The sequence below is a fragment of the Saimiri boliviensis genome, chromosome 7 (assembly GCF_048565385.1).
Source record: "Saimiri boliviensis isolate mSaiBol1 chromosome 7, mSaiBol1.pri, whole genome shotgun sequence".
NCBI lineage: Eukaryota > Metazoa > Chordata > Mammalia > Primates > Cebidae > Saimiri > Saimiri boliviensis.
Genome location: NC_133455.1, coordinates 23,085,409 through 23,109,736, shown reverse-complemented (window position 1 = coordinate 23,109,736; position 24,328 = coordinate 23,085,409). Strand labels below are relative to the sequence as shown.

At 39.9% G+C, this 24,328-nt stretch overlaps 1 protein-coding gene across 4 annotated transcripts in view; it reads left to right on the top strand.

The window, feature by feature from the left end:
* The first annotated feature begins 1,631 nt into the window (after positions 1-1,631).
* IFT81 (intraflagellar transport 81) overlaps positions 1,632-24,328 on the top strand; it is a 118,116-nt gene continuing 95,419 nt past the window's right edge. For 3 of the 4 annotated variants that reach the window (XR_012518341.1, XM_003932259.2, XM_074402257.1), the window contains exons 1-10: positions 1,632-1,723; positions 4,396-4,560; positions 5,082-5,185; positions 6,283-6,463; positions 9,570-9,659; positions 12,278-12,343; positions 12,657-12,767; positions 14,090-14,174; positions 18,171-18,334; positions 21,744-21,839. Coding sequence is in view for 3 of the 4 variants with exons in the window: in XM_003932259.2 (XP_003932308.1) it covers positions 4,417-4,560; positions 5,082-5,185; positions 6,283-6,463; positions 9,570-9,659; positions 12,278-12,343; positions 12,657-12,767; positions 14,090-14,174; positions 18,171-18,334; positions 21,744-21,839 (1,041 nt within the window). In the remaining variant the exon portion in view is untranslated. The remainder of the gene's footprint in view (positions 1,724-4,395; positions 4,561-5,081; positions 5,186-6,282; positions 6,464-9,569; positions 9,660-12,277; positions 12,344-12,656; positions 12,768-14,089; positions 14,175-18,170; positions 18,335-21,743; positions 21,840-24,328) is intronic. The other variant, XM_039472409.2, reaches the window with a different exon arrangement.

The window sequence follows — 24,328 nt, the reverse complement described above, 5'->3', positions numbered from 1 at the left end:
GTGGGCTGGGGCCAGTTTTAGTTTCTCTCCAAGAGCCCTGAAGGGAACCTACACTTGATATTTCAACAGTCAGAGGGCAGCCAACAATGGAACTGGTCTCAGAATGTTGTCTTGCCCCTGCCCAAAACATTCTCCCTTTTCCTATTTGGTTAATTTTTACTGATCCTTTTTAAGAGAAGGGGGGGGGTCTCACTCTGTTGCTCAGCCTGGAGTGCAGTGGTGCCACCCCTGGCCAATTTTTACTTTTAATTTTTTGTAGAGAAAGTGTCTTGCTCTGTTGTCCAGGCTGGTCTTGAACTCCTGGGCTCAAAGTTATCTTGTTGCCTTGGCCTCTCAAAGTGCTGGGATTACAGGTGTGAGCCACTGTGCCAGATCTAATTTTTACTGATCCTTAAACGTCACTCAATTTGACAGAAACTTTACTGGTGGTATGGCCCCTTTGGTACCTCCCTCCCCAGATAAACTTGAGGCCCTTAATCTTGGCTCCCAGTCATTGGGTCTTTTTGTTATAGCATTTTTCTCAGTTACATTGGTGTTGCTCCTTTCATAACCTCTGCCAGCACTAGAGTATCAGCTCCATGAGGGCAGAGGCAGGTAAGTCCTGCTTTTCTGCATTCCCAGCGTCCGCATAGTACAGGGTATATAGGAAATGCCTAATATGTAATCTGTTACTTTTGTGTGTGGTTAAGTCTGATGCTAAAGCTATAGTTGGTTTCATCTTTGCTGTTTGAGCAGGCAACTAAGTTTTCAAGATACCAAGAATTTGACTTTTTTTCCTCCTTCTCTTTCTTTCACTACCAGCTGATATCACAAAGTATTGAGGTCTCTAGGCTAATAAGGGTTGGTTTAAAATACCATTTGCCAACTAAGGTCTCCCATAAACCAGCTAGAGCAAATTCCAGTAGACTTTTAAATCTCATCAGTGACTGGGCACAAAGATTTCCCTGACTCCTGCACGGGATGTGAACTCCATGAAGACCACAAGGAGAATTTATTTCTTCTGCAGGTGCTTAAGAAAGCCCACTCAGAAACCAAAAGAACCATAGGGCACTTACTTCTCCTGCACCCCCTCTCAGGCTCTCAGCATATTAAAAAATTACTGGGTTTAAAAAAAATTAATTCCCAGTACAGGCAATGTGGCCCAGTAATGTGACACAGAAGCTGAAATCTCTATGATGAATGTGTCTCCTTTTAATCCTGCCAGAGTCTCACTACAATTGTTCCTAAGCATAACCTAATTTGGAGATACTTACGTCAAAAACCTAAATTTGAAACTCAGGCCAAATGCTTGCTCATCTCAACCCCCCTGCCACCCAGCCCTGCCTCAAAAACAAAAAAAAAGTCATCACCCACGTTTGGCGCATGAATGAATGTAACAGCACAGGCATTTAGCATAAAGTTAATCATGTGGACAGTATTTTGTAAACTGCAAAGTGCACGACTTTCGGAAAGGTTATTGTAGCGCGTATAGGTCGGATTAAGAGCCCCATAACACCCTCAGTTCTCCGCAGTGGCTCAGCTTGTGGCTCCGCTGTGCAAATAAGGCCGGCGCCCCTCCGCCCAGCTCCGCCTGAAGCCCCGCCCCCAGCGCGCGCGCGCTCCCCCGGAAGTGATGCAACGCCACGGCCTAGCAACCGTTGCCAAGGAGCTCGTCTCTAGGAGCCCTCTAGAGCCCGAGTGCCTCCTGGGGGGTGGGGAAACGGTTTCCTGAGGAGAATTTGAGGTAACCTCGCCAATTCGCGGTCGGAAATTCCCCTGAACCCGAACTAGGAGAGAGCTGTTGTCCCCCTCTTGGTTCTGATGTAGCACCTCGCAGGGGGAAGGAGTCGTCGCGGTTAAGCCCCCAGTTAGGGGATCGGGCCCTTACTGGGCTTAGTGCGGATCCAGGCCGCTTCCTGGCGGGATGAACCGTCCAGGGGTCCAGGGCAGCTCCCGCGAGAGGCCTGGGCAGGTGTGGGGTCCCCTGTCCTCTGTCCCGAGCCTTGCGCGGGGGGGGGGGCGTGGGGGACACTATTTCTGGGACTCCCCGGAGGCTGCGGGTCGACGCTCGTGCCAGCCTGGGACCCGGGCAGCACGGTTTCTGTCCCAAATTGTGCCAGAGAACACGCACGTCCTGGTTTTCATTGCTCCCCGCCCCTTGCGGCTCGTTTGTGGGTGAGGGCTTGGAAATTAGCGCGGCGACTTCGCGCTGGAAGAGGAACAGTAATTGCTTTTGCTAATTTTAGAGCGCAGAGCCGCTGGGCTCGGATAGCCTACCTGTTCGGTACATCTTTGTCCTTAGCGAGTGACCATTGCTGGCTGGCGGGCGACTTGCGGGGAACCCAACAAGTTTCTTTGCCTTCCTGGGAACATTTTACTGGTTTTTTTTTTTTTTTTTTTTTTAAGGGAAAAGAGAATAATTTCTAAATCATTTAAAATGAAATACATGTTTCTGCAGGCAAAGGTTATGACGTGGACTTTTACTTAAAATACTTTAAACAGTGGAAAAGTAACACTTCCTAATGTGGATTTTGAAAAAAACTTATGTAAAGATTTTCTTTTTATAGCTTAAAGGAAACCTCAGATTTATTATAAGCCATGTTGGTTGTCCTATCATCTTTTGATTATTTCTTAGAAATAATATTTGTGCATAATTTTTCATCGTTGTGGATAAATGATCATATTTCTCTCTCTCTTTTTTTTTTTTTTTGAGATGGAGTCTCACTCTTTTGCTCAGGTTGGAGTGCAGTGGCACGATCTCTGCCTCCCAGGTTCAAGCGATTATCCTGCCTCAGCCTCCAGAGTAGCTGGGATTACAGGCATTCGCCACCACACTCAGCTAATTTTTGTATTTTTAGTAGAGACAGGGTTTCACCATGTTGGCCAGGCTGATCTCGAACACCTGACCTCAAGTGATCCTCCCGTCTCATCCTCCCAAAGTGCTGGGATTACAGGCGTGAGAGACAGCACCTGGCAGCAATTCATTTTTTAATTCTGACCTCAAATGATCCACCTGCTTCGGCCTCCCAAAGTGCTGGGATTACAGGTGTGAGCCACCACGCCCGACCTTTTAATTAATTTTTAATCCTTAAAGCATTTACCTAGGTAAGGCTATTTCAGCAATTAAGAAATCAGATACTCAATTTTTAAAAAAAGTTATGATCTTTCTCACTGCCAGCCTGATTTCCTTTAGATTTAGGCTTATGTTGTTTCTGGCCTTGGGCCCGTCAACAAGTTCATTCCATCTAATGAAAGAAGTCACTGTTTTAGACATAGTGGATGTTCAAAATGGAATTGGACACAGATACGGAATTTACAGTTTAGCAAGGAAGAAGAGTTTCGTACCTAAAGAATAGCACAATTTCAAAAGTAATGCTAGGAGAGAAGTGCAGATAAAGTGCGGTCAGCTATGGAGGACAGGTGTTGTCACTCTGCTGCAGAACTTGGGGGCTAGCTTGAGAAAGACTTCCTGGGGGAACTGGCATTTGGTGGGCACGGCTTGAAAAATGGTTGAGGGGTTTGGTACTCTGAAGATGAAGGAAGGATGAGCCATCATTTTAGACAGAGAAAGTAACATTAACTAAAGGCAAAGTGATGGAAAAACTAAGGAGCAGTGACTGTTTCTACACGCTGAAATTTGAAGGAATAGAAAGGTGACAATTTGGAAATAAAGTTGAAAAAGGATAAGTTGTGCCAGATCATAAAGAGTCTCGAAATCCAAAAAGTTTTAACTGTATTTTATGTGCAATAAGGAGCCTACAGATGATTTGGAATGGGGAGAGGTGGAGATCAGACAACAGGAGGCTGGTGCCTCGTTGAGGGCCAAAGGAAATGAAGGGGCCTGAATGACTCTAGGGCAGCAGAGTGGGTTCGTATGGGCCACACCAATAACAGAAATGGACGAAGAGCACTTGAAGTGTGCAGCCTCTCCTCAGCTGCAGTTGCTTGTGGCCATGCACAAACGGGAGCCCACAGTTGCCAGATCTGATTTTCAAGAGAAACTGGAAATCTGAATTTTAAAGTAAAAATCTCCCAGTGTTTTTTGGGAGATTTGGGGGAAGCATCTTACCTGCATGTCTACAGCCTAACAGATGTTTAATTCCTGGGCAGAAATTATGCAGCTGCGTGGGAGAGGTATTAATGTAGGTAGGATTTATTATTCATCTGTCCGCATTAACTCAGATAATGACTGTTACACCAGATGCATATACAAAGCATTTGATGTTAAAATTAACAGTATATACTACAGTTTTCATAATGAAGCTGTTATACTTGGAATTCTTTCAACAAAACCTTTTTCATATGCCATGTAGAATTATACTTTTCATGCCTAGGTTATATGAACTTAATTCTGATTTTTTCCCAGAACTTTTGTTACCAGTATTGAGGAATTTTTTTTCTATTTTTACTCTTTAGTTAAAATTATAAGACCTAATTATGAGTGATCAAATTAAATTCATTGTGGACAGTCTCAATAAGGAGCCTTTTAGGAAGAACTATAATTTAATCACGTTTGATTCCTTGGAGCCAATGCAACTATTACAAGTTCTCAGTGATGTTCTGGCTGAGATTGACCCAAAGGTAAGAGTTTTCTCTTTCTTTTTAATGGGTAGCAGAAAGCCAGTTTCGGCCTCTAAATAACTGTGTGTCTTGGGCAAATTATTTAACCTCTCTCGGCCTTATTTTCCATGTCTGTAAAGTAGTAGTAAATGATCCATAATGTTTCTCTGATCGCTCAAAAATTAAATTATCTACTAGTACCTTATTTAGAAATTATTTCTCTACTTCCAGACATAAATAGATTTGGTTAGGGAATGAAAATGCTTTTACAGAAGGTTTTATTGTGTTGCAAGTTAGCTCATGTCTCTCATATACTGGTCCATTCCACTGGATACTTTTTTTGAAACTTAACATTCTTAATATGAATCTTGATCTGACTTGGGTGCACCCTCACTTGGAATCTGGGGCCCTCCATCCTTAATCTGTTTTATGAAGAGACCATTGTGCTGTTAAGCTCTAGCAGAACAATTTTGTCAGTGAGTTTAAATATTGTCCTTTGTTACATATACAACAATAACATATTTTTTCAATTTCTTTGTTAGCAACTTGTGGATATTAGAGAGGAGATGCCAGAACAAACAGCCAAACGAATGTTGAACCTTCTTGGTATTCTTAAATACAAACCTTCAGGAAATGCCACAGACATGTAAGAATCTGATCGTATATTGAGTTTTTTAAATTATGCTTTGATATCCAAACTTTCATATACTGCAATCAATCTTTTTAGGTAATACCTGGTTTTCCTAATTTGATGGCCTGAGAACATCACCAAGTTTCAAAATAATTTTAAACCATCTATAACCAAACTTAGAAGTCAGTTCCTTCCCCTAATCAAACTGTCTGGTAAATCCACCATACCATTCTATCATTTATCTGCCAACCTAGATAAAAATGGCTTAAACGCAACTTTCTTGGATATGCCAATGACAGATTGCGGGCCTAATTTTTCTTCTTTTCTTTTTTTTTTTTTTTTGAGATGGAGTTTTGCTCTTGTTACCCAGGCTGGAGTGCAATGGCATGGTCTCGGCTCACCACAACCTCCGCCTCCTGGGTTCAGGCAATTCTCCTGTCTCAGCCTCCTGAGTAGCTGGGATTATAGGCACGCACCACCATGCCCAGCTAATTTTTTGTATTTTTAGTAGAGACAGGGTTTCACCATGTTGACCAGGATGGTCTCAATCTCTTGACCTCGTGATCCACCTGCCTCGGCCTCCCAAAGTGCTGGGATTACAGGCATGAGCCACCGCACCCAGCCATTTTTCTTATTTTCTAACTAACGTACAGACTGACTTTAGAATAACCTTGGGGCCAGGCATGGTAGCTCACGCCTTTAATCCTAGCACTTTGAGAGGTCAAGGTAGGAGGACTGCTTGAGCTCAGGGCTTTGAGACCAGCCTGGACAACATGGCAAAACGCTGTCTCTACAAAAAATACAAAAAAAAAAAATCAGTTGGACATGATAGTTGATGCCTCTAGTCCCAGCTACTTGGGAGGCTAGGGTGGGAGGATCACCTGAGACAGGAGGTTAAGGCTGTGGTGACCTGTGATTGTGCCACTATACCCCAGCTTGGGCAATAAAGTGAGACTCTGTCTCAAAAAAAAAAAAAAAAAAAAGCCTTGAATTTATCTTTTAAGAACGTTATAGAAAGCAATTTGGAATTGCAAATCAGATAGCATTTTGAGCAAATGCTATCTCTCTTCAAAGTTTACCGTTAAGTGTGTGTGTGTGTTTCTCTGTCTTAGGAGTACTTTTCGTCAGGGTTTGGTGATTGGAAGTAAACCTGTAATTTACCCAGTGCTCCACTGGCTTCTTCAGAGGCCTAATGAACTGAAGAAAAGAGCGTATTTAGCTCGTTTTTTAATAAAACTTGAGGTACCAACTGAGTTTCTTCAGGATGAAACTGTGGCTGACACCAATAAACAGGTAAACAATGCATAAATAGTGCAGTGAAACTGTAATAGATTTCAAGGTGTACTATTCAGATACATGTTAATCTTTCTTATTTGCTGTCTTTGTAGTTCCAAGTGGCACAAGAAGATAAAAAGATTGACCTTTGGGTCAATCTCAGCCAGAACATCACTGAGAGCTTGTAATAGTTGCAATGTTCAGCTGTGGCCACATCTCAAGATAATGGCTTTTGCACACAAATATCATTTCAGTAATAGGAGTATGTGAATAGAAAAAAACCCTGATAATCAGGTTTTAGAATAATTTATTATTTAGCAATTGTGGGTAGATATGATACTGGGTTAAGTCTACATAGTACTTTATTCATCAATAAAGTGACTATATAGTTTGTTATCCAAATTAGAAACAGACTATCGTAACAATTACACCAAGACAAATGGTTTAAATTGACACTATCCCAGGCAAATTGGAACATGTGAGCCCCTGGAAAGAAGCAGGCAAAGAAGCTAGGCTTGCAATCTCAAAGGACTTCCCAGTCAGACAGAGGGTGGAGATAGATTCCGGAGTTTGAAATTTTAGTGCACCTTTCTCACCAGAGTTTTGGAACAACACTCTGCTCTGGGATAAGGTCTTAAAGCTCTTGAGTACTGAGGATTCTAGCTATCTGGCTTCTGATCCTGAGATCCCTAAGCACATTTTTGGCCAAAGACTGTAGGGAGAAAGAAACTAGGCTTAGATTTAAAAGGACTTTGATTTTTTTTTAAAAAAAATGCTTCTGTTTAATGTTTCACACTTTTATTCCATAGCACTTACATGGACTGATTTCTGCCAAATTGTTGTCAATAGTTTGTCAGTCTGTCTTTCCCAATAATTATATTCTGAGGTCCATGGAGACAGGTGTCATGTCTTATCTATCTTTATTTTCTTCCAGATTTTGTATAGTCACTTCTAACGTGAACTCAGTATTTGGATTGAGTCACAATAACCGATTATTTTTATTTTTATCCATATGTTGTGCTATTTTGGGTGAACATGGCAGTAACTCAGAATAGGTCAATATTGATCTCTTAAGGCAGTATATTTGCAAATAATTATGTCAGATGTCACAGTAGTTGCCATGGAGAAGCATAGCAGAATGAGACCACTTGTCTACTTGTCCTTACCTTTTAATATTTTACATAATGTGGGAAATAGAAAAGTGTAAATGTGTACTTTCTCCTTCCTAGGCTCCCACCATTGATAAATCTGATAAAAACTAATTTATCTAGAGGAAGTTGATTAAGTCTTTTTTTTTTTTTCTTCTGAGACAGAGTCTTGCTCTGTTGCCCAGGCTGCATGAAGTGCATGGGCGCCATCTTGACTCACTGCAACCTCTGCCTCCCGGGTTCAAGTAATTCTCCTGCCTCAGCCTCCCAAGCAGCTGGGATTACAGGTGCTTGCCACCATGCACAGCTAATTTTTGGTAGAGATGGGGTTTCACCATGTTCGCCAGGCTGGTCTTGAACTCCTGACCTTGTGATCCACCCACTTCTGCCTCCCAAAGTGCTGGAATTACAGGCGTGAACCACCCTGCCTGATTAAGTTTTTGCTAAATATGCTTAGCTAATTAATGAAAGAATTAATGATAATAAAGACATCCTGAAGCATATATGGTGGGTATCTCTCTCTTTCTCTCCATATATATATATATATATATGGAGAGAAAGAGAGAGAGAGAGATACACACACAGTGATTTGTAATATATAATGATTTAGCCAGTCATTTCAGGGATCCTAATAAAAATGTGTATTATCTTTCTGAAGGAAGAATTGTAGAATTAATAATTTGTAGATTTATAAGATATGATCAAGAAAAATATTATTCTTGTCATTCCCCATCAAGATCACTTTTTGGCCAGGCACAGTGTCTCATACCTGTAATCCTAGCACTTTGGGAGGTCAAGGCAGACAGATTGCTTGAGCTCAGGAGTTCAAGACCAGCCTGGGCAACATGCTGAAACCCATCTCTACAAAAAATACAAAAATTAGCCCAACGTGATGGCATAAGCTTGTAGTCCCAACTACTTGGGAAGCTGAGGTGGGAGGATCACCTAAGCAAGCCCAGGAAGGTCGAGGCTTCAGTGAGCTGTGATGGTACCACTGCCCTCCAGCCAGGGTGACAGAGTGAGATCCTGTCTCAAAAACAACAAAACTATTTTTAAAAATTTTTAGATAACAGGATTTTTTTCATTCATTTAACTACTTTTTTTTTTTTTTTTTTTTTGAGACTGAGTCTCGCTCTGTTCCTCAGTCTGGAGTACAGTGACATGATCTCAGCTCACTGTAACCTCTGCTTACCAGGTTCAAGAAATTCTCCTGCCTCAGTCTCCTGAGTAGCTAGGATTACAGGTGTGTGCCACCTGCCCGGCTAATTTTCTGTATTTTTGGTAGAGACAGGGTTTCACCATGTTGGCTAGGCTGGTCTTAATCTCCTGGCCTCGAGTGATCCATCTACCTTGGCCTCCCAAAGTGCTAGGATTACAGGTGTGAGCCACCATGCCTGGCCCATTCAACTACCTTATATTAAACACCTGCATGGGTTATGCACTGTGGTAGGCCCCAGGGATACAGGTTTGTACACAATGAATATGATTCTTTTCCTCTTGGCTCTCACAATATAATGGAGGGAGACAGACAGGAAATTATAATAGTTATAATCATCCATGATATCTACTCTGATAGGATAGATACAGGGCCAGAGAAGGCTTCTCTGAGAATAGTGGAATGTACGTTAAGACCTGAAGGATGAATAGAAGTTGCTTCAGTTACAGGTGAGGGAGTCATAGATATATAAGCTGGAGGCAAGAACAGGGAATGTTCAGGGACTCAGACATCAACATACCTAGAATGTAGAGTTTGAGGTGAGAAAGTAACCAGAAATGAGATCGAGAAGTATTTAGTGTTGTAATGGTAGAGATGTACTTTTTTGTATGCTATGTAAATGTTTAAGGATGTGTTTTTGTATTTTTAATGCTGTTCTTACAGTGACTTGAATAATCACTGTGAGTTAGTAGATAACCTGATTAAGAAAACTCAACTGGATCTAGTTACTAGCTTATAATTTATTAACTTATTCTTTTAGTATGAAGAGTTAATGGAAACCTTTAAAACTCTGCATAAAGAATATGAGCAGCTCAAGACATCTGGATTTTCTACAGCAGAAATAAGAAAGGTAAAGGAAAGAAAACATGGTAACAAATTTTTGGGATTTGAATAATATTGGATTTAGCATTTTTGTTTTTGCCTAATTCAGTATGAGTCTCAAGACTGTATGGAGACTAGTGATAGCAAATGGCACATTTTATTTTGTGGGACCTTTGGTAGTTCCTTACTGAAGAAATTGGTGAGACTGTGGTAAAGTCACAATGAGTAGTTACTTATAGTATGGAAGAAGAGTGATAGATGTCCATCTACTATTCCTCCATTATATCCTGTAAGTAAACCAGGATAATAAAAATAGCCTAGAGTCTTTTTTTTTTTTTTTTTTTTTTAAGAGACAGGGTCTCACTCTGTCACCCAGACTGGAGTACACAGTGGTGTGATCACAGCTTACTGCAGTCTTGACCTCCCAGGCTAAAATGATCCACCTGCCTGAGCTTCCTGCATAGTTGGGACTACAGGAACACACCACTATGCCCAGCTAATTTTTATATTTTTTTGTAGAGCTGGGATTTCACCATCTGACCAGGCTGGTCTTGAACTCCTGGGCTCAATCTATCCTCCCACCTTGGCCTTTCAAAGTGCTGGGATTATAGGCATGAGCCACTGCTGCACCTACCCTCTATTTCTTGTTTAATCATATTTTCTAAATTTTCTGCAAATTATATGTTCAAGAATACTTTAGTAGGCCAGACGTGGTAGCTCATGCCTGTGATACCAACACTTTGGTTGGCTGAGGCTGGAGGATTACTTGAGCCCAAGAGTTTGAGACCAGCCCAGGCAAGACCCTGTCTACACACACACACACACACACACACACACACACACACGCAATTAGCCAGGCTTGGTGGTACACGCCTATAGTCCCACAGGAAGCTGAGGCAGAAGGATCACTTGAGCCTGGGAGTTCAAGGCTGCAGTGAGCTGTGGTTGTACCACTGTACTCTAGCTGGGTGACAGAGTGAGACCTTGTCTCAAAAAAATAAAAAAGAGAAGAAAAAATAATTCACTCATAATCTTATGCTTTAGAGACAACTATGGTTGACATTTTGATAAATATATTTAAATCTTTTTCTTGGTATTCTATAGATAAATGTAATCTGCTTCTTTCAAGTAATGTCATATTAGCACTTTTACTCATGTCATTAAACATTCTTCTGCATAATTTTTAATTGCTTTTGTATTATGCTGTGATTTATTTATCAATCTTCATACATTTTTGTTGTTTCCAAATTTTAAACATAACTTGCATTAATGAGAATCTTTATAGATGATGACTTTTCATGAATGTTTTATTGGGACAAATCACCAGATAATAAAATTATTGGGCTAGAAGGGATGAACATTTGTTTTAAGACTTTTTTTTTTTTTATGAGACAGAGTTGCACTCTGTTGCCCAGGCTGGAGTGCAGTGGAGTGATCTTGGCTCACTGCAACTGCCAATTGCCAGGTTCAAGTGATTCTTCTGCCTCAGCCTCCCAAGTAGCTGGGATTACAGGCACTCACCATCATGCCCAGCTAATTTTGTATTTTTAGTAGAGATGAAGTTTCACCATGTTGGTCTGGCTGTATTTTAAGACTTTTGATACTGTTTTTCAGTACAATGCTATCAGGAATGAGTAAGAGTGCCCATTTTTCCAAATTCTATCAATACTGGCTACCACATATATTTTATTTTACCTTTAGTATTACTGTGATAGTTACACTATTAGTTTTTTAGATTTAGGAAGGAGTTTTTAAATTTTTATTTATTTTATTATTTTTTATTTCTTTGAGATGGAGTCTTGCTCTGTTGCCCAGGCTGGAGTGCAGTGGTGCAATCTCGGCTCACTGCAACCTCTGCTTCCTGGGTTCAAGTGATTCTCCTGCCTCAGCCTCCCAAGTAGCTGGGACTACAGACGTGTGCCACCATGCCTGGCTAATTGTTTTGTATTTTTGTTAGAGACAGGGTTTCACCACGTTAGCCAGGATAGTCTCAATCTCCTGACCTCATGATCCACCCACCTCGGCCTCCCAAAGTGCTGGGATCACAGGCATGAGCCACCACAGGCATGAGCCTGACCTATTTGTTTGTTTTCATAACAAAATACTATGAAGCTGGTTAACAGGAAGGAAGTTTGTTTTTGAAGTCTTTATTTTCAGAGAGGGAATTGGTTAATTGGCAAAACCAGGCACAGATTTATGTCTTGAAAATACCATAGCCTTAAAAATAATTTTGATGGAAAATTGGCAGACTGTATGCTTTGATATTTAACAGAGCAGATGGGATGTCAGCAGCTGTTGCTCATGTATTTAGACCTGCACACTTTCCATTATAGAAGATTTTTCAAAAATCATGTGCCCATATTTGGAATCGGAACACAAATGTGCTGGTTGGCAGCTGTATCTTGCTGCATTATAACTGATTTTTGTTGCATTTCTAGATGAACGCCAAGCTGCCAAAAAAGTTACCCTGCATAAAGAGCCCTGGGGGAAAAATATAAATGACCTTCATCCAAAAGAGGATCTTGGTTGTCCATGCTCTGGTTATAAATGATGAAAATGTTAAATGCATAATCAAAATAAAACCTTATCTGTATCCTACAGATTGAGAATACTTTTTCTTATAATGTCTTCTTTCCCACTTTTTAGGATATCAGTGCAATGGAAGAAGAAAAGGATCAGCTCATTAAGAGAGTTGAACATTTGAAGAAAAGGGTAAGGCAGAATTAGCCCTGTAAGACTTTGGCCCCAAGTCTCAAGAACTTGCAAAGATTTAGGAATGCAAATAAAGATTCAGCCAAGCATGAGTGTACATCTGAGGATGAACTCAAATAACACTGACGGAAAGGGAATCTCCCTAGGCAGTAGCCCAACACTTTCAAGGACCTGGAGTCTAGATCTTTACTGTCATCTCTAGGGAGTACTGTTTACCAAAAAGAAATGATAAGTGGATGTCTGAGTCACATGACATGCTAATTTTTTTCCTCAAACCTGACAGTAACATGCACTACTTATTCCCTTACTGTAGGTGGAGACAGCTCAGAATCATCAATGGATGCTTAAAATAGCACGACAACTTCGAGTTGAAAAAGAGAGAGAAGAATATCTTGCACAACAGAAACAGGAACAAAAGAATCAGGTATCCACATAAACGTTTATATTCTCAATAGGAAAGAAATAGTTCCTTCTGACAATCCAAATGTAAAGAAAAGAGTTTTAGAGTTGTAGATGTTAACATTCCTTTTGCTAACATAACGGAATACTCTTTTAATTAAGATAAATATTTTAGGCCGGGTGCGGTGGCTCAAGCCTGTAATCCCAGCACTTTGGGAGGCCGAGGTGGGTGGATCACGAGGTCAAGAGATCGAGACCATCCTGGTCAACATGGTGAAACCCCATTTCTACTAAAAATCCAAAAAATGAGCTGGCATGGTGGCACGTGCCTGTAATCCCAGCTACTCAGGAGGCTGAGGCAGGAGAATTGCCTGAACCCAGGAGGCGGAGGTTGCGGTGAGCCGAGATCGCGCCATTGCACTCCAGCCTGGGTAACAAGAGCGAAACTCCGCCTCAAAAAAAAAAAAAAAAAAAAAAGATAAATATTTTGTGACACCAACAGCAGCAACAATACTACTTTTTGGGTTTTACACTCTGAATTGTATCTATACATTGTCTTTTGGCCTATGCTTACCTCATGTTGCTCCAACATTACAAAAGAGTCATTGTAGTGTTAACAGTAAGATTAACTGCTAATAAAATTTCTAGAATCTCTAGAGGATACCTTTAGATTCCAGGGCTATGAGACTATTCTTTTTATTCCATTGAGCATAGTACCCTCTGCAATTTACTGCAATGGCAAGTAAGTCCTGAAAAGGCTCAAAATCACCTACACTCCATGTTTTTAAACTTTGCCTTAAAGAAAAAATAATTTACTCAGAAATTACTACTTTATTAAAAATCTATCTTAAAATCTGAGTAGACTTATACATTAAAAATATATTCACATAAGCATCATTTACTACTAAATCAGCAGTTTAGATGTTTGGCTCTGCTGGCACTTGACTTGGCATTGAAGTAGTTTCACTGCAGCAGTAAGCCCTGAATGGTTACTTGGCATCTGCTTGTGATTCTGAAACATCTCTGTGAGAATGTTAACATTACTTAGCATTAAGAAAACCATGTATAACAAGAAAAACCTGGTGCCTGTGTTTCTTTGATAAGTATTTTTACTTAATCTGCAAATTGAATAAATAAAAATTTCTGAAAACTTCTTTAAAAAATTTAAGTGAAAAGGTATTGAGAGAACCAGTTACATTTTGGGTTTAATGTGGGAATTTTCTGAGTTCTTATTTGTTCCTTTTATATCATAAGAATTATATGGAACTAGTATTTTCCATTGCTTGCCTAAATGAGAGGTAAGCTTCAATAGACTAAGCAAGTAATTGATTTAATTGTATTTTAAAGCTATTTCATGCAGTGCAGAGATTGCAAAGAGTACAAAACCAACTGAAAGGCATGCGCCAAACTGCAGCAGATGCAAAGCCTGAAAGTAAGTGGAAATTATTATATGGTATGGGTGATTAGAAAATTTTAATTTAAATAAAGATCTTCCTAAAAAATCAGTTTGTGGGAATTAATTATCATCAAGTGATGTCTCAGCATTTTGGAGCATGATTTCCTAGCTGGAGAAAGAGAGTCCTGATGAAGACATACTTGGGGACCTGGTGTTTTTAAAAATTCCTAACCAGATGGCCGGGTGCAGTGGCTAATGGCTGCAATCCCAGCCCTCTGGGAGGCCGGGGTGGCCGGATCACTTGAGGTCAGGAGTTCGAGACTAGCCTGGCCAACATGGTGAAACCCTGTCTCTACTAAAAATACAAAAATTAGCTGGGTGTGGTGGCAGGCATCTGTAATCCCATCTACTCAGGAGGCTGAGGCAGGAGAATCACTTGAATCTGGGAGCTGGAGGTTGCAGTGAGCTGAGATCACGCCACTGCACTCCAGCCTGGACAGCAGAGTGAGACTCCATCTCAACAACAACAACAAAAATATCCTAACCAGTTTTTCCTGTCAAAGACTGAAGATAATAATAACAATTGTAGAGGGAGGCTGTCTGGTTTGTACTTATATAAAGGATTTAGCATGACTGGGGTGGTGCCTCACACCCACACTTTGGGAGGATGAGGTGGGTGGATCACTTGAGATCAGGAGTTTGAGATCAGCCTGGCCAACATGATGAAACCCTGTTTCTACTAAAAGTACAAAAAAATTAGCCAGGTGTGGTGGTGCACACTTGTAGTCCTAGCCCCTTACTTTGAAAGGCTGAGGTGGAGGATCACTTGAGCCCGGGTGGTGGAGGTTGCAGTGAACTGAGATTGTGCCACTGCACTCTAGCCTGAGCAACAGAGGGAGACTGTCTCAAAAAAAAAGAAAAAGAAAAGTAAAAGCTTCACATATTTGTGGTGGTTCAGTGACTCACGCCTATAATCCTACCCCTTCAGGAGGCCAAGGTAAGAGGGTTTCTTGAGCCCAGGAGTTTGAGACCACCTTGGGCAACATATCAAGACCCCACCTCTACAAAAAATAAAAAATTAAGTGGGCATGATGGTACATGCCTATAATCCTAGCTATCCTGGAGGCTGAGGCAGGAGGATCACTTGAGCTCAAGAGTTCAAGGTTAAAGTGAGCTGTGATTGTGCCACTGCACTCCAGCCTAGATGACAAAGCAAGACCTTGTCTCAGTAAACAAATAGTATATATTTTAAGTGTATTCTTTTTAAAAAAAATCTTTTTAAGTTTTAAGTTTTGGTTTACATGTTCTAAACATGCAGGTTTGTTACATAGGTATACATGTGCTGTGGTGGTTTGCTTCACCCATCAACCTGTCATCTAGGTTTTAAGCTCCACATGCATTAGGTATTTGTCTGAATGTTCTCCCTTCCCTTCCCTCCTCCCCACAATAAAGCATATTCTTGATTAATTTTGACATACCTATACACTGGTGAAACCATCAGCTTTTAATCAAGATCACAAACTTATCCGTCACTCCTAAACATTTTCATTGATTCTTTTTAATGTCTCACTCTTGCCCCTTCTGCCTCTCTGTCCCTCCCCAGGCAACCATGGATTTGCTTTCTGTCACTGTAAACCAGTTTATATTTTCTAGAATTAGAAACTTTTTTTAAATAGAGAAAACATTATTTAAGAGCCACCGCACCTGGCCGGGTCATGCTTTTAATCCCAGCACTTTGGGAGGCCGAGGCAGGTGGATCACTTGAGGTCAAGAGTTTGAGACCAGCCTGGACAACATGGTGAAATCTGTCTCTACTGAAAATACAAAAAATTAGCCAGACTGGTTGTGTGCAATTAATTCCAGCTACTCAGGAGGCTGAGGCAGGAGAATCACTTGAATCCCAGAGGCAGAGAATGCAGTGAACCCAGAATGCACCACTACACTCCAGCCTGAATGACAAAGCGAGACTTTGTCTCAAAAAAAAAAAAAAAAAAAAAAAAAAATTCAAGTCAGAATTTGTAAATGTGTAAGTGGAAAGATCTGAAATAAATTTTGTAAATCTCACTAGGCTGGGAATTTATAACAAAACCATCATTCACTGAAAATCTGTGTGTATGGTTGTCCATCTGCAAAAATAAACTAAAATCTTAATATAAATTGCTTTTTAACTGTAAACTAATAATACTTTATAAAATAAAAAATGCCAAAACATGGAAAACCTAAAACATTTATGTGTTGATAGATACTTTGTTTCTTTTTTCTTTTCTTTTTTTGAGACAGTCTTCCTCTGTTGCCCAGGCTGGAATGCAGTGATGCGGTCTCCGTTCACTGCATCCTCTACCTCCTGGGTTCAAGCGATTCTTTTTTCCTCAGCCTCCCAAGTAGGTGAGACTACAGGCATGTGCCACCATGCCTGGCTAATTTTTGTGATTTTGGTAGAGATGGGGTTTCGCCATGTTGCCCAGGCTGCTTGCAAGCTCTTCACCTAGGTGATCCACCCACCTTGGCCTCCCAGACTGCTGGGATTACAGGTGCCAGCCATCCGCCTGACCTATTTCTCTTTTTTAGATTTTAACTTATGTTACTTTTAGTAATGTCTTCATTGGCTTGAAGCTGACAAATGATAATGAATTACCATTTATGAACTGTTAAAATAGAAATGTAAATTGCACTTGGTGCAATGGCTCACACCTGTAATCCCAGCACTTTGAGAGGCTGAGGCAGGTGATTGCTCAAGCCCAGGAGTTAGAGACCAGCCTGGGCAACATGGCAAAACCTTGTCTCTACAAAAGAAAATACAAAAATTACCTGGGCTTGGTGACATACACTTGTGGTACCAGCTACTTTTAGCTGCTCAGGAGGCTAAAGTGGGAGGATCACTTGAGCTGTGAAGGTTTAGGTTGTAGTGAGCTGAGATAGTGCCACTGCACTCTAGCCCGGGTAACAGAGCAAGACTGTCTCAAAAAAAAAAAAATTATATATATATATATATATGTGTGTATATATATGTATAAATATAGTGTATATATAATATATATACACTATATATACACACATATATACTATATATAATATATACGCTATATATAGTATATATATATACACAATACATAGTATACTATATATAGCGTATATATTATATATATACACAATACTAAATATACTATATATTGTGTATATATATACTATATAGTATTGTGTATGTATACACAATATACATACTACACACACACACGCACATGTATATATATATATATACTGCATCAAAAGAAAAAAAATACATGATCATCTGTATAAAAGAGCACCTGGGTTAGATTTTATTTGTGTTATCATTTGGTTCAGAGATTTCTTTTTCTTTTTTTTTTTTTTTTTTTTTGAGATGCCGAGTCTTGCTCTGTTGCCCAGGCTGGAGTGCAGTGGTGTAATCTCAGCTCATTGCAACCTCCACCTCCTGGGTTCAAGCAATTCTCTTGCCTCAGCCTCCTGAGCAGCTGGGACTACAGGCCCATGCCACCACGCCCAGGTAATTTTTCGTATTTTTAGCAGAGACTGGGTTTCACCATATTGGCCAGGCTGGTCTCAAACTCCTGACCTCATGATCCACCCACCTCAGCCTCCTGAAGTGCTGGGATTTACAGGTGTGAGCCACAGTGCCTGGCATGGTTCATGGATTTCTTAAATACTTAGAAGATAAAATATGACCCAACAATATATCTGGCTCCACAAATGTTATTTTTGTGTATTGTGGAATATAAAATAATTAGGTTATAATTTGAAAATTATACTAATACTAATACTCATACTAATACTTTTTCTATGATTATTTAGATATTCTTCCATGCAAATTGTGTTTCTTCATTCTAATTAATAATAAAATATTTTAGTGGTCAATCTTTTAATGTACTATGCTAGATATTATACAGATTATTTTCAACATATATGTCCTATCCAGGCCTTATATTTAAAATAGTATACAGAATATCACTGTACCTACTCTTTTGGGCTGAATATTTATTTATTTTATTTTTAAAGGTTTAATGAAGAGGCTAGAGGAGGAGATAAAATTTAATTTATATATGGTAACTGAAAAATTTCCTAAAGAAATAGAAAACAAGAAAAAGGAATTACATTTTTTACAAAAAGTAGTTTCTGAGCCAGCTATGGGCCATTCTGATCTTCTTGAACTTGAATCTAAAGTAAGTGAGAATCATCTTTTTATAGCTCTCAATTTTATCTGATCCCCAGTCCTGTAAAATTATGTGAACTGCTTTCTGTAGCATCCCACTATTAACTCTTAAATTAACCTGTGCTAAGAGTTGACAACTCTTTTTGTTTTTTGTTTTGTTTGTTTTGTTTTTTTTTAAGAGTTGACAACTCTTATGAGATATTGTACTTTATGAGGATTACAGAATGTTATGCTGTTAATTAATCCACATGATGTTATGAAAACATAGTAAATTGATTAGTAAATGAAGTAACTTAAACATATAAATAATAAGTTGACCAGTGGGTTTATGTCTTCATTATATAAACATCTAGATGGGATGTTTAAAAATATTTTAATTATTTTCATTTTCAAGCATAATATTATAACAATTTTTTATTTAAAGCTAATATTTTTATTAACCTTTTATACCTGCCTTGGAATTACTAAATGTTGTAATGCTTATTGAAAGCTGGTATCATGTTATCCCTTTTTTTTTTTTTTGAGATGGAGTCTTGCTCTGTTGCCCAGGCTGGAGTGCAGTGGCACAATCTTGACTCACTGTAACCTCTGCCTCCCAGGTTCAAGCAGTTCTTCTTCCTCAGCCTCCCAAATAGCTGGGACAGGCACCCACCAGCACACCTGGCTAATTTTTTGTGTTTTTAGTAGAGACAGGTTTCACTGTGTTGATCAAAATGGTCTTGAATCACCTGCTCTCGTGATCCTCCCGCCTCAGCCTCCCAAAGTGCTGGGATTACAGGCGTGAGCCACCACGCCCGGCCGTCTTTTTTTTTTTTTTTTTTTTTTTTTTTAATGGCAGTACTTGCTCTGTTGCCCAGGCTAGAGTGCAGTGGCATGATCTTAGCTCACTGCAGCCTCTGCCTCCTAGGTTCAAGTGATTCTCCTGCCTCAGCCTCCCAACTAGCTGGGATTACAGGCACAAGCCACCATGCCCAGCTAATTTTTTGTTTCATTTTGTTTTATTTCTTGAGACAGAGTCTCACTCTGTCACCTAGGCTGGAGTGCAATGGTGAGATCTCGGCTCCCTGCAATTTCTGCCTCCAGGGTTCAAGCTATTCTCCCTCAGCCTCCCAAGTAGCTGGGAGTACAGACATGCGCCACCACGCCTGGCTAATTTTTGTATTTTTAGTAGAGATGGGGTTTTGCCATGTTGGCCAGGCTAGTCTTGAACTCCTTACCTCAGGTGATCTGCTTGCCTCAGCCTCTCAAATTACTGGGATTATGGCATGAGCCACTGCGCCTGGCCTGATTATACCATTTTTGTTCCCTAGAATTAAAACACTAGGCCAGGTGCTGTGCCTTTTTTCTTTTTTTTCTTGAGACAGAACTTGCTCTGTTGCCCAGGCTAGAGAGCAGTGACACAATCTTGGCTCTCAGCAACCTCTACCTCCTGGGTACAAGCTATTTTTCTGCGGTGGCCTCCCGACTAACTGGCATTTCAGGTGGGCACCACCACGCCCAGCTAATTTTTTTTTTTTTTTTTTGAAACAGAGTCTCACATTGTCGCCTAGGCTGGAGTGCAGTGACATGATCACGGCTCACTGCAGCCTCAATCTTCCAGGCTCAAGTGATCCTCCCACCACAGCTTCCCAAGTAGCTGGGACTGCAAGGTGCATGCCACCAGGCCTGGCTGATTTTTGTGTTTTTTGTAGAGACAGGATCTGGCCATGTTGCCAGCATGGTCTTGATCTCCCAAACTCAAGAGATCCACCTGCCTCTGTGTGCCTCAGCCTCCCAAAGTGTGGGAATTACAGGTGTGAGCCATTGCACCCAGCTTAATTGAAAGGTTTTGACTTGCTAATTCTTTAGTGTGCTTAATATGTGGTTAATAACCACTAGAATTAAATACATAATTCTGGCTGTTTTGTTCTTTTAATTTACTTAGAGAAATTACATGTCCAAGTCAGATCTGGCTAAAATTTTTTTATTTTGTTTTGTTTTTGAGATAGAGTCTCAATCTGTTGCCCAGGCTGGAGTGCAGTGGTGGGATCTCTGCTCACTGCAATCTGCACCTCCTAGGTTCAAGTGATTCTCCTGTCTCAGCCCCCAGAGTAGACGGGACTACAGGCACATGCCACCATGCGTGGCTAATTTTTTGTATTTTTAGTAGAGACAGGGTTTCTCCATGTTGGCCAGGCTGGTCTTAACCTCCTGACCTCAGATGATCTGCCCACCTTGGCCTCCCAAAGTGCTAGGATTACAGGCATGAGCCACTGCGCCTGCACCCGGCTAAAATTTAATGTCACAGAATTAGAGTTAAGGATAGAGATAACTCTAATCTTTAAAAGGATAGATACACTGAAAACCATGTTTTTTGTTTTGATTTGTTGAGGAACTGTATGCTTCTGTTGGATTTATTCAGTTTTATTATGTTTTGGAAAGATTTAGATTAATGATTAGGGTAAATGATAGCTATTGAAGAATCATAGATCATTAACACAAGAAGGGCATCATCCCTGTTAACTCTCAGCTGGGTTTATGAATCCTCGTAATAATTCCTGGTGCATGTTTGTTCACAGTTGCCTTATCACTTGCAGTGACTTGAAGTCACAACGAAAGTGTAGGGGTAACTTCAGATTTTTAGAAAGCATCTTTGGGGTAATAATGTATGAATATTTCATGTAAAATACTTTAGAATAATTTAGACATAATTAAATCTATGTAAGTAATCAAATTGTGTAACTATATATCATGAAATGTAAATTGTTTCTAAAAGTAATCGTAACAAGCTACTCATAACATTAATGGAACTGTTTTTCTCAACAGAGACAATGTTAAGAACCAAAGGCCAGGCACGGTGGTTCATGCCTGTAATCCCAGCACTTTGGGAGGCTGGTGGATCACCTGAGGTCAGGAGTTTGAGACCAGCCTGACCAACATGGAGAAACCCCATTTCTGTTAAAAATACATACTTAGCCAGGCATGGTGGCACATGCCTGTAATCCCAGCTACTCAGGAGGCTGAGGCAGGAGAATCACTTAAACCCGGGAGATGGAGGTTGCAGTGAGCTGAGATGGAGCCATTGCATTCCACCCTGGGCAATAAGAGTAAAACTCCATCTCAGAAAAAAAAAAAAAAAGAACTGTAAATTCAGGCTGGGTGCCATGGCTAATGTTTGTAGTCTCAGCACTTTGGGAGGCCAAGGTGGGAGGATCACTTGTGTCCAGGAATTCAAAACCAGTGTGAGCAACATAGCAAGATCCCATCTCTAAAAATAATAGAAATAATAATAATAATAATAGTCTAGTCTGGGTGATAGACTGAGACCTTGTCTCTTAAAAGAAAAAAAAAAACTATAAATTCAAACCTGGTTTGGCCATTTGTGTACTTGTAGGGAGAGTTTTAACTTTTTTTTTTTTTTTGCTTTCATACTGTTTTAGATAAATGAAATAAACACAGAAGTTAATCAGTTGATTGAAAAGAAAGTGATGAGAAATGAGCCCATTGAAGGCAAACTCTCACTGTATAGGCAACAGGTAAGAACATTCTTTTGGCTCAGATATTTAGATCTGTAAGCATATTTGTGAACCACTGGCTGTGTTATCTATAGTCTTAAAGTGAGAAGGAAGTAGAGAATAATTGTTACTCTGTCACTGCTAATCTCCAGAGTATAACAAATAATTAGTGGAAAAGCTACAAAAGATGCTTATTCAAGTTTGAAATTTGATACTCTTAAAAATACTTAGTTTCCGGGGAAATGGAGAGAGAGATCCAAGATGGCTGATCACTAGCAGCTCGGGATTGTAGCTCCCAGTGAAAGCGCAGAGAATGAGAGGACGCCACACTTTCAGATGAATTCTTGTTGCTCACGCACCAGGAGATTTTCAGTGGAGGAGCCCCACGGGTCGCCAGCGCGACTCTTGTGACCGGCGAGGCGGTTTTGCCGGTGCCTTGGAGTGTCGGTTCTTGGGGCAGAGTCAGAAAAGCACCATCAATCTTAACACCGCTGTTTTAGTCAGCGTAGTGGGTTGCTCAGATTTCGGCGCTGAGAATCAATAAGTTGGACGTCCACTCAGAAACCCAATTACAAAGACGGTAATTATAAAGACCACAGATGGATAAATCTACAACAAAAGGAAGAAAACGGCCAAAAAAGGCTGAGAATACCCAAGATCAGAACGCCTCTCCCTCAGCAGGGGATCACAGTTCCTCATCAGCAACGGAACAAGGCCTGATGGAGAACGAGTGTGTTCCAATTACAGAAGCAGGCTTCAACATGTGGATAATAAGAAACTTCTGTGAATTAAAAGAACTTGTTCTAACCCAATCCAAAGAAACTAAGAACTTTGAAAAAAGGTTTCATGAAATGTTAACAAGAATACACAATTTAGAGAGGAATATAAGTGAATTGATGGAGCTGAAAAACACAATACAAGAAGTAGTGAAGTATGCACAAGTTTTAACAGCTGAATTGATCAAGCAGAAGAAGGGGTATCAGAGGTCAAAGACCAACTCAATGAAATAAAACGAGAAGACAAGATTAGAGAAAAAAGGATAAAAAGGAACGAGCAAAGTCTCCAAGAAATATGGGACTATGTGAAAAGACCTAATCTGCGCTTGATAGGTGTACCTGAATGTGACAAAGAGAATGAATCCAAGCTGGAAAATATGCTTCAGGATATTATTCAGGAAAATTTTCCCAACCTAGTAAGGCAGCATAATATTCAACTCCAGGTAATACAGAGAACACCACAAAGATATTCCTCAAGAAGAGCAACTCCAAGGCACATAATCGTCAGATTCACCAGGGTTGAAATGAAGGAGAAAATACTAAGGGCAGCCAGAGAGAAAGGTCAGGTTACCCACAAAGGGAAGCCTATCAGACTTACAGCAGATGTCTCAGCAGAAACCCTACAAGCCAGAAGAGAGTGGGGACCAATATTCAACATCCTTAAAGAAAGGAACTTTCAACCAAGAATTTCACATCCAGCCAAACTAAGCTTCATAAGTGAAGGAAAAATAAAGTTTTTTGTGAACAAGCAAGCACTCAGATTTCATCACCACCAGGCCTGCTTTACAAGAGCTTCTGAAAGAACCACTGCACATAGAAAGGAACAAACAGTATCAGCCTTTCTAAAAAAAATATCAAAAAGTAAAGAGCATCAATATAATGAAGAATTTACATCAACTAATGGGCAAAACAGCCAGCTAATATTAAATGGCAGTATTAAACTCACATATATCATTATTAATTCTAAATTTAAAGTGACTAAATCCCCCACTCCAAAGACAGACAGGCAATTTGAATAAAAAACTAAAACCCATCGATATGCTGCATCCAGACCCATCTCACATTCAAGGATACACAAAGACTCAAAACAAAGAGATGGAGAAAGATTAACCAACCAAACGGAGAGCAAAAATAAATAAATAAAAAGCAGAAGTTACAATTTTTGCCTCTGATAAAATAGTCGTTAAAGCAACAAAGATCAAAAGAAGCAAAGAAGGACATTATATAATGATAAAAGGATCAGTGCAACAACAAGAAGAGCTAAAGATCCTAAATATATACGCACCCAATACAGGAATACCCAGACATACAAGACTTATAAAGAGACTTAGACTCCCACACAATAATAGTGGGAGACTTCAACATTAATATTAGGCAGATCAATGAGACAGAAAATTAACAACGATATCCAGGACTTGAACTCAGATCTGGAACAAGTAAACTTAGTTAACATTTATAGAACTCTCCACTTTAAATACACAAAAAATATACACTCTTATCAGTACCACATCATATCAACTTAGAAGTTTAAATGAAATATTGGTTGGCTCCTTGTTTGTTATTGTCTTCCCTCATTTTCTTTCATGTCTCTATTATTAAGCACAATTATAGGCATACCCATATTTAGACTGCATTCTAGCCTGGGCAATAAAGCAATACCCCCATTCTCTCTCCCTGTTCCTCTTTCTCTTTCTTCCTCTTCTTTATTCATTTTCTTATTATTCTTTTTTTCTT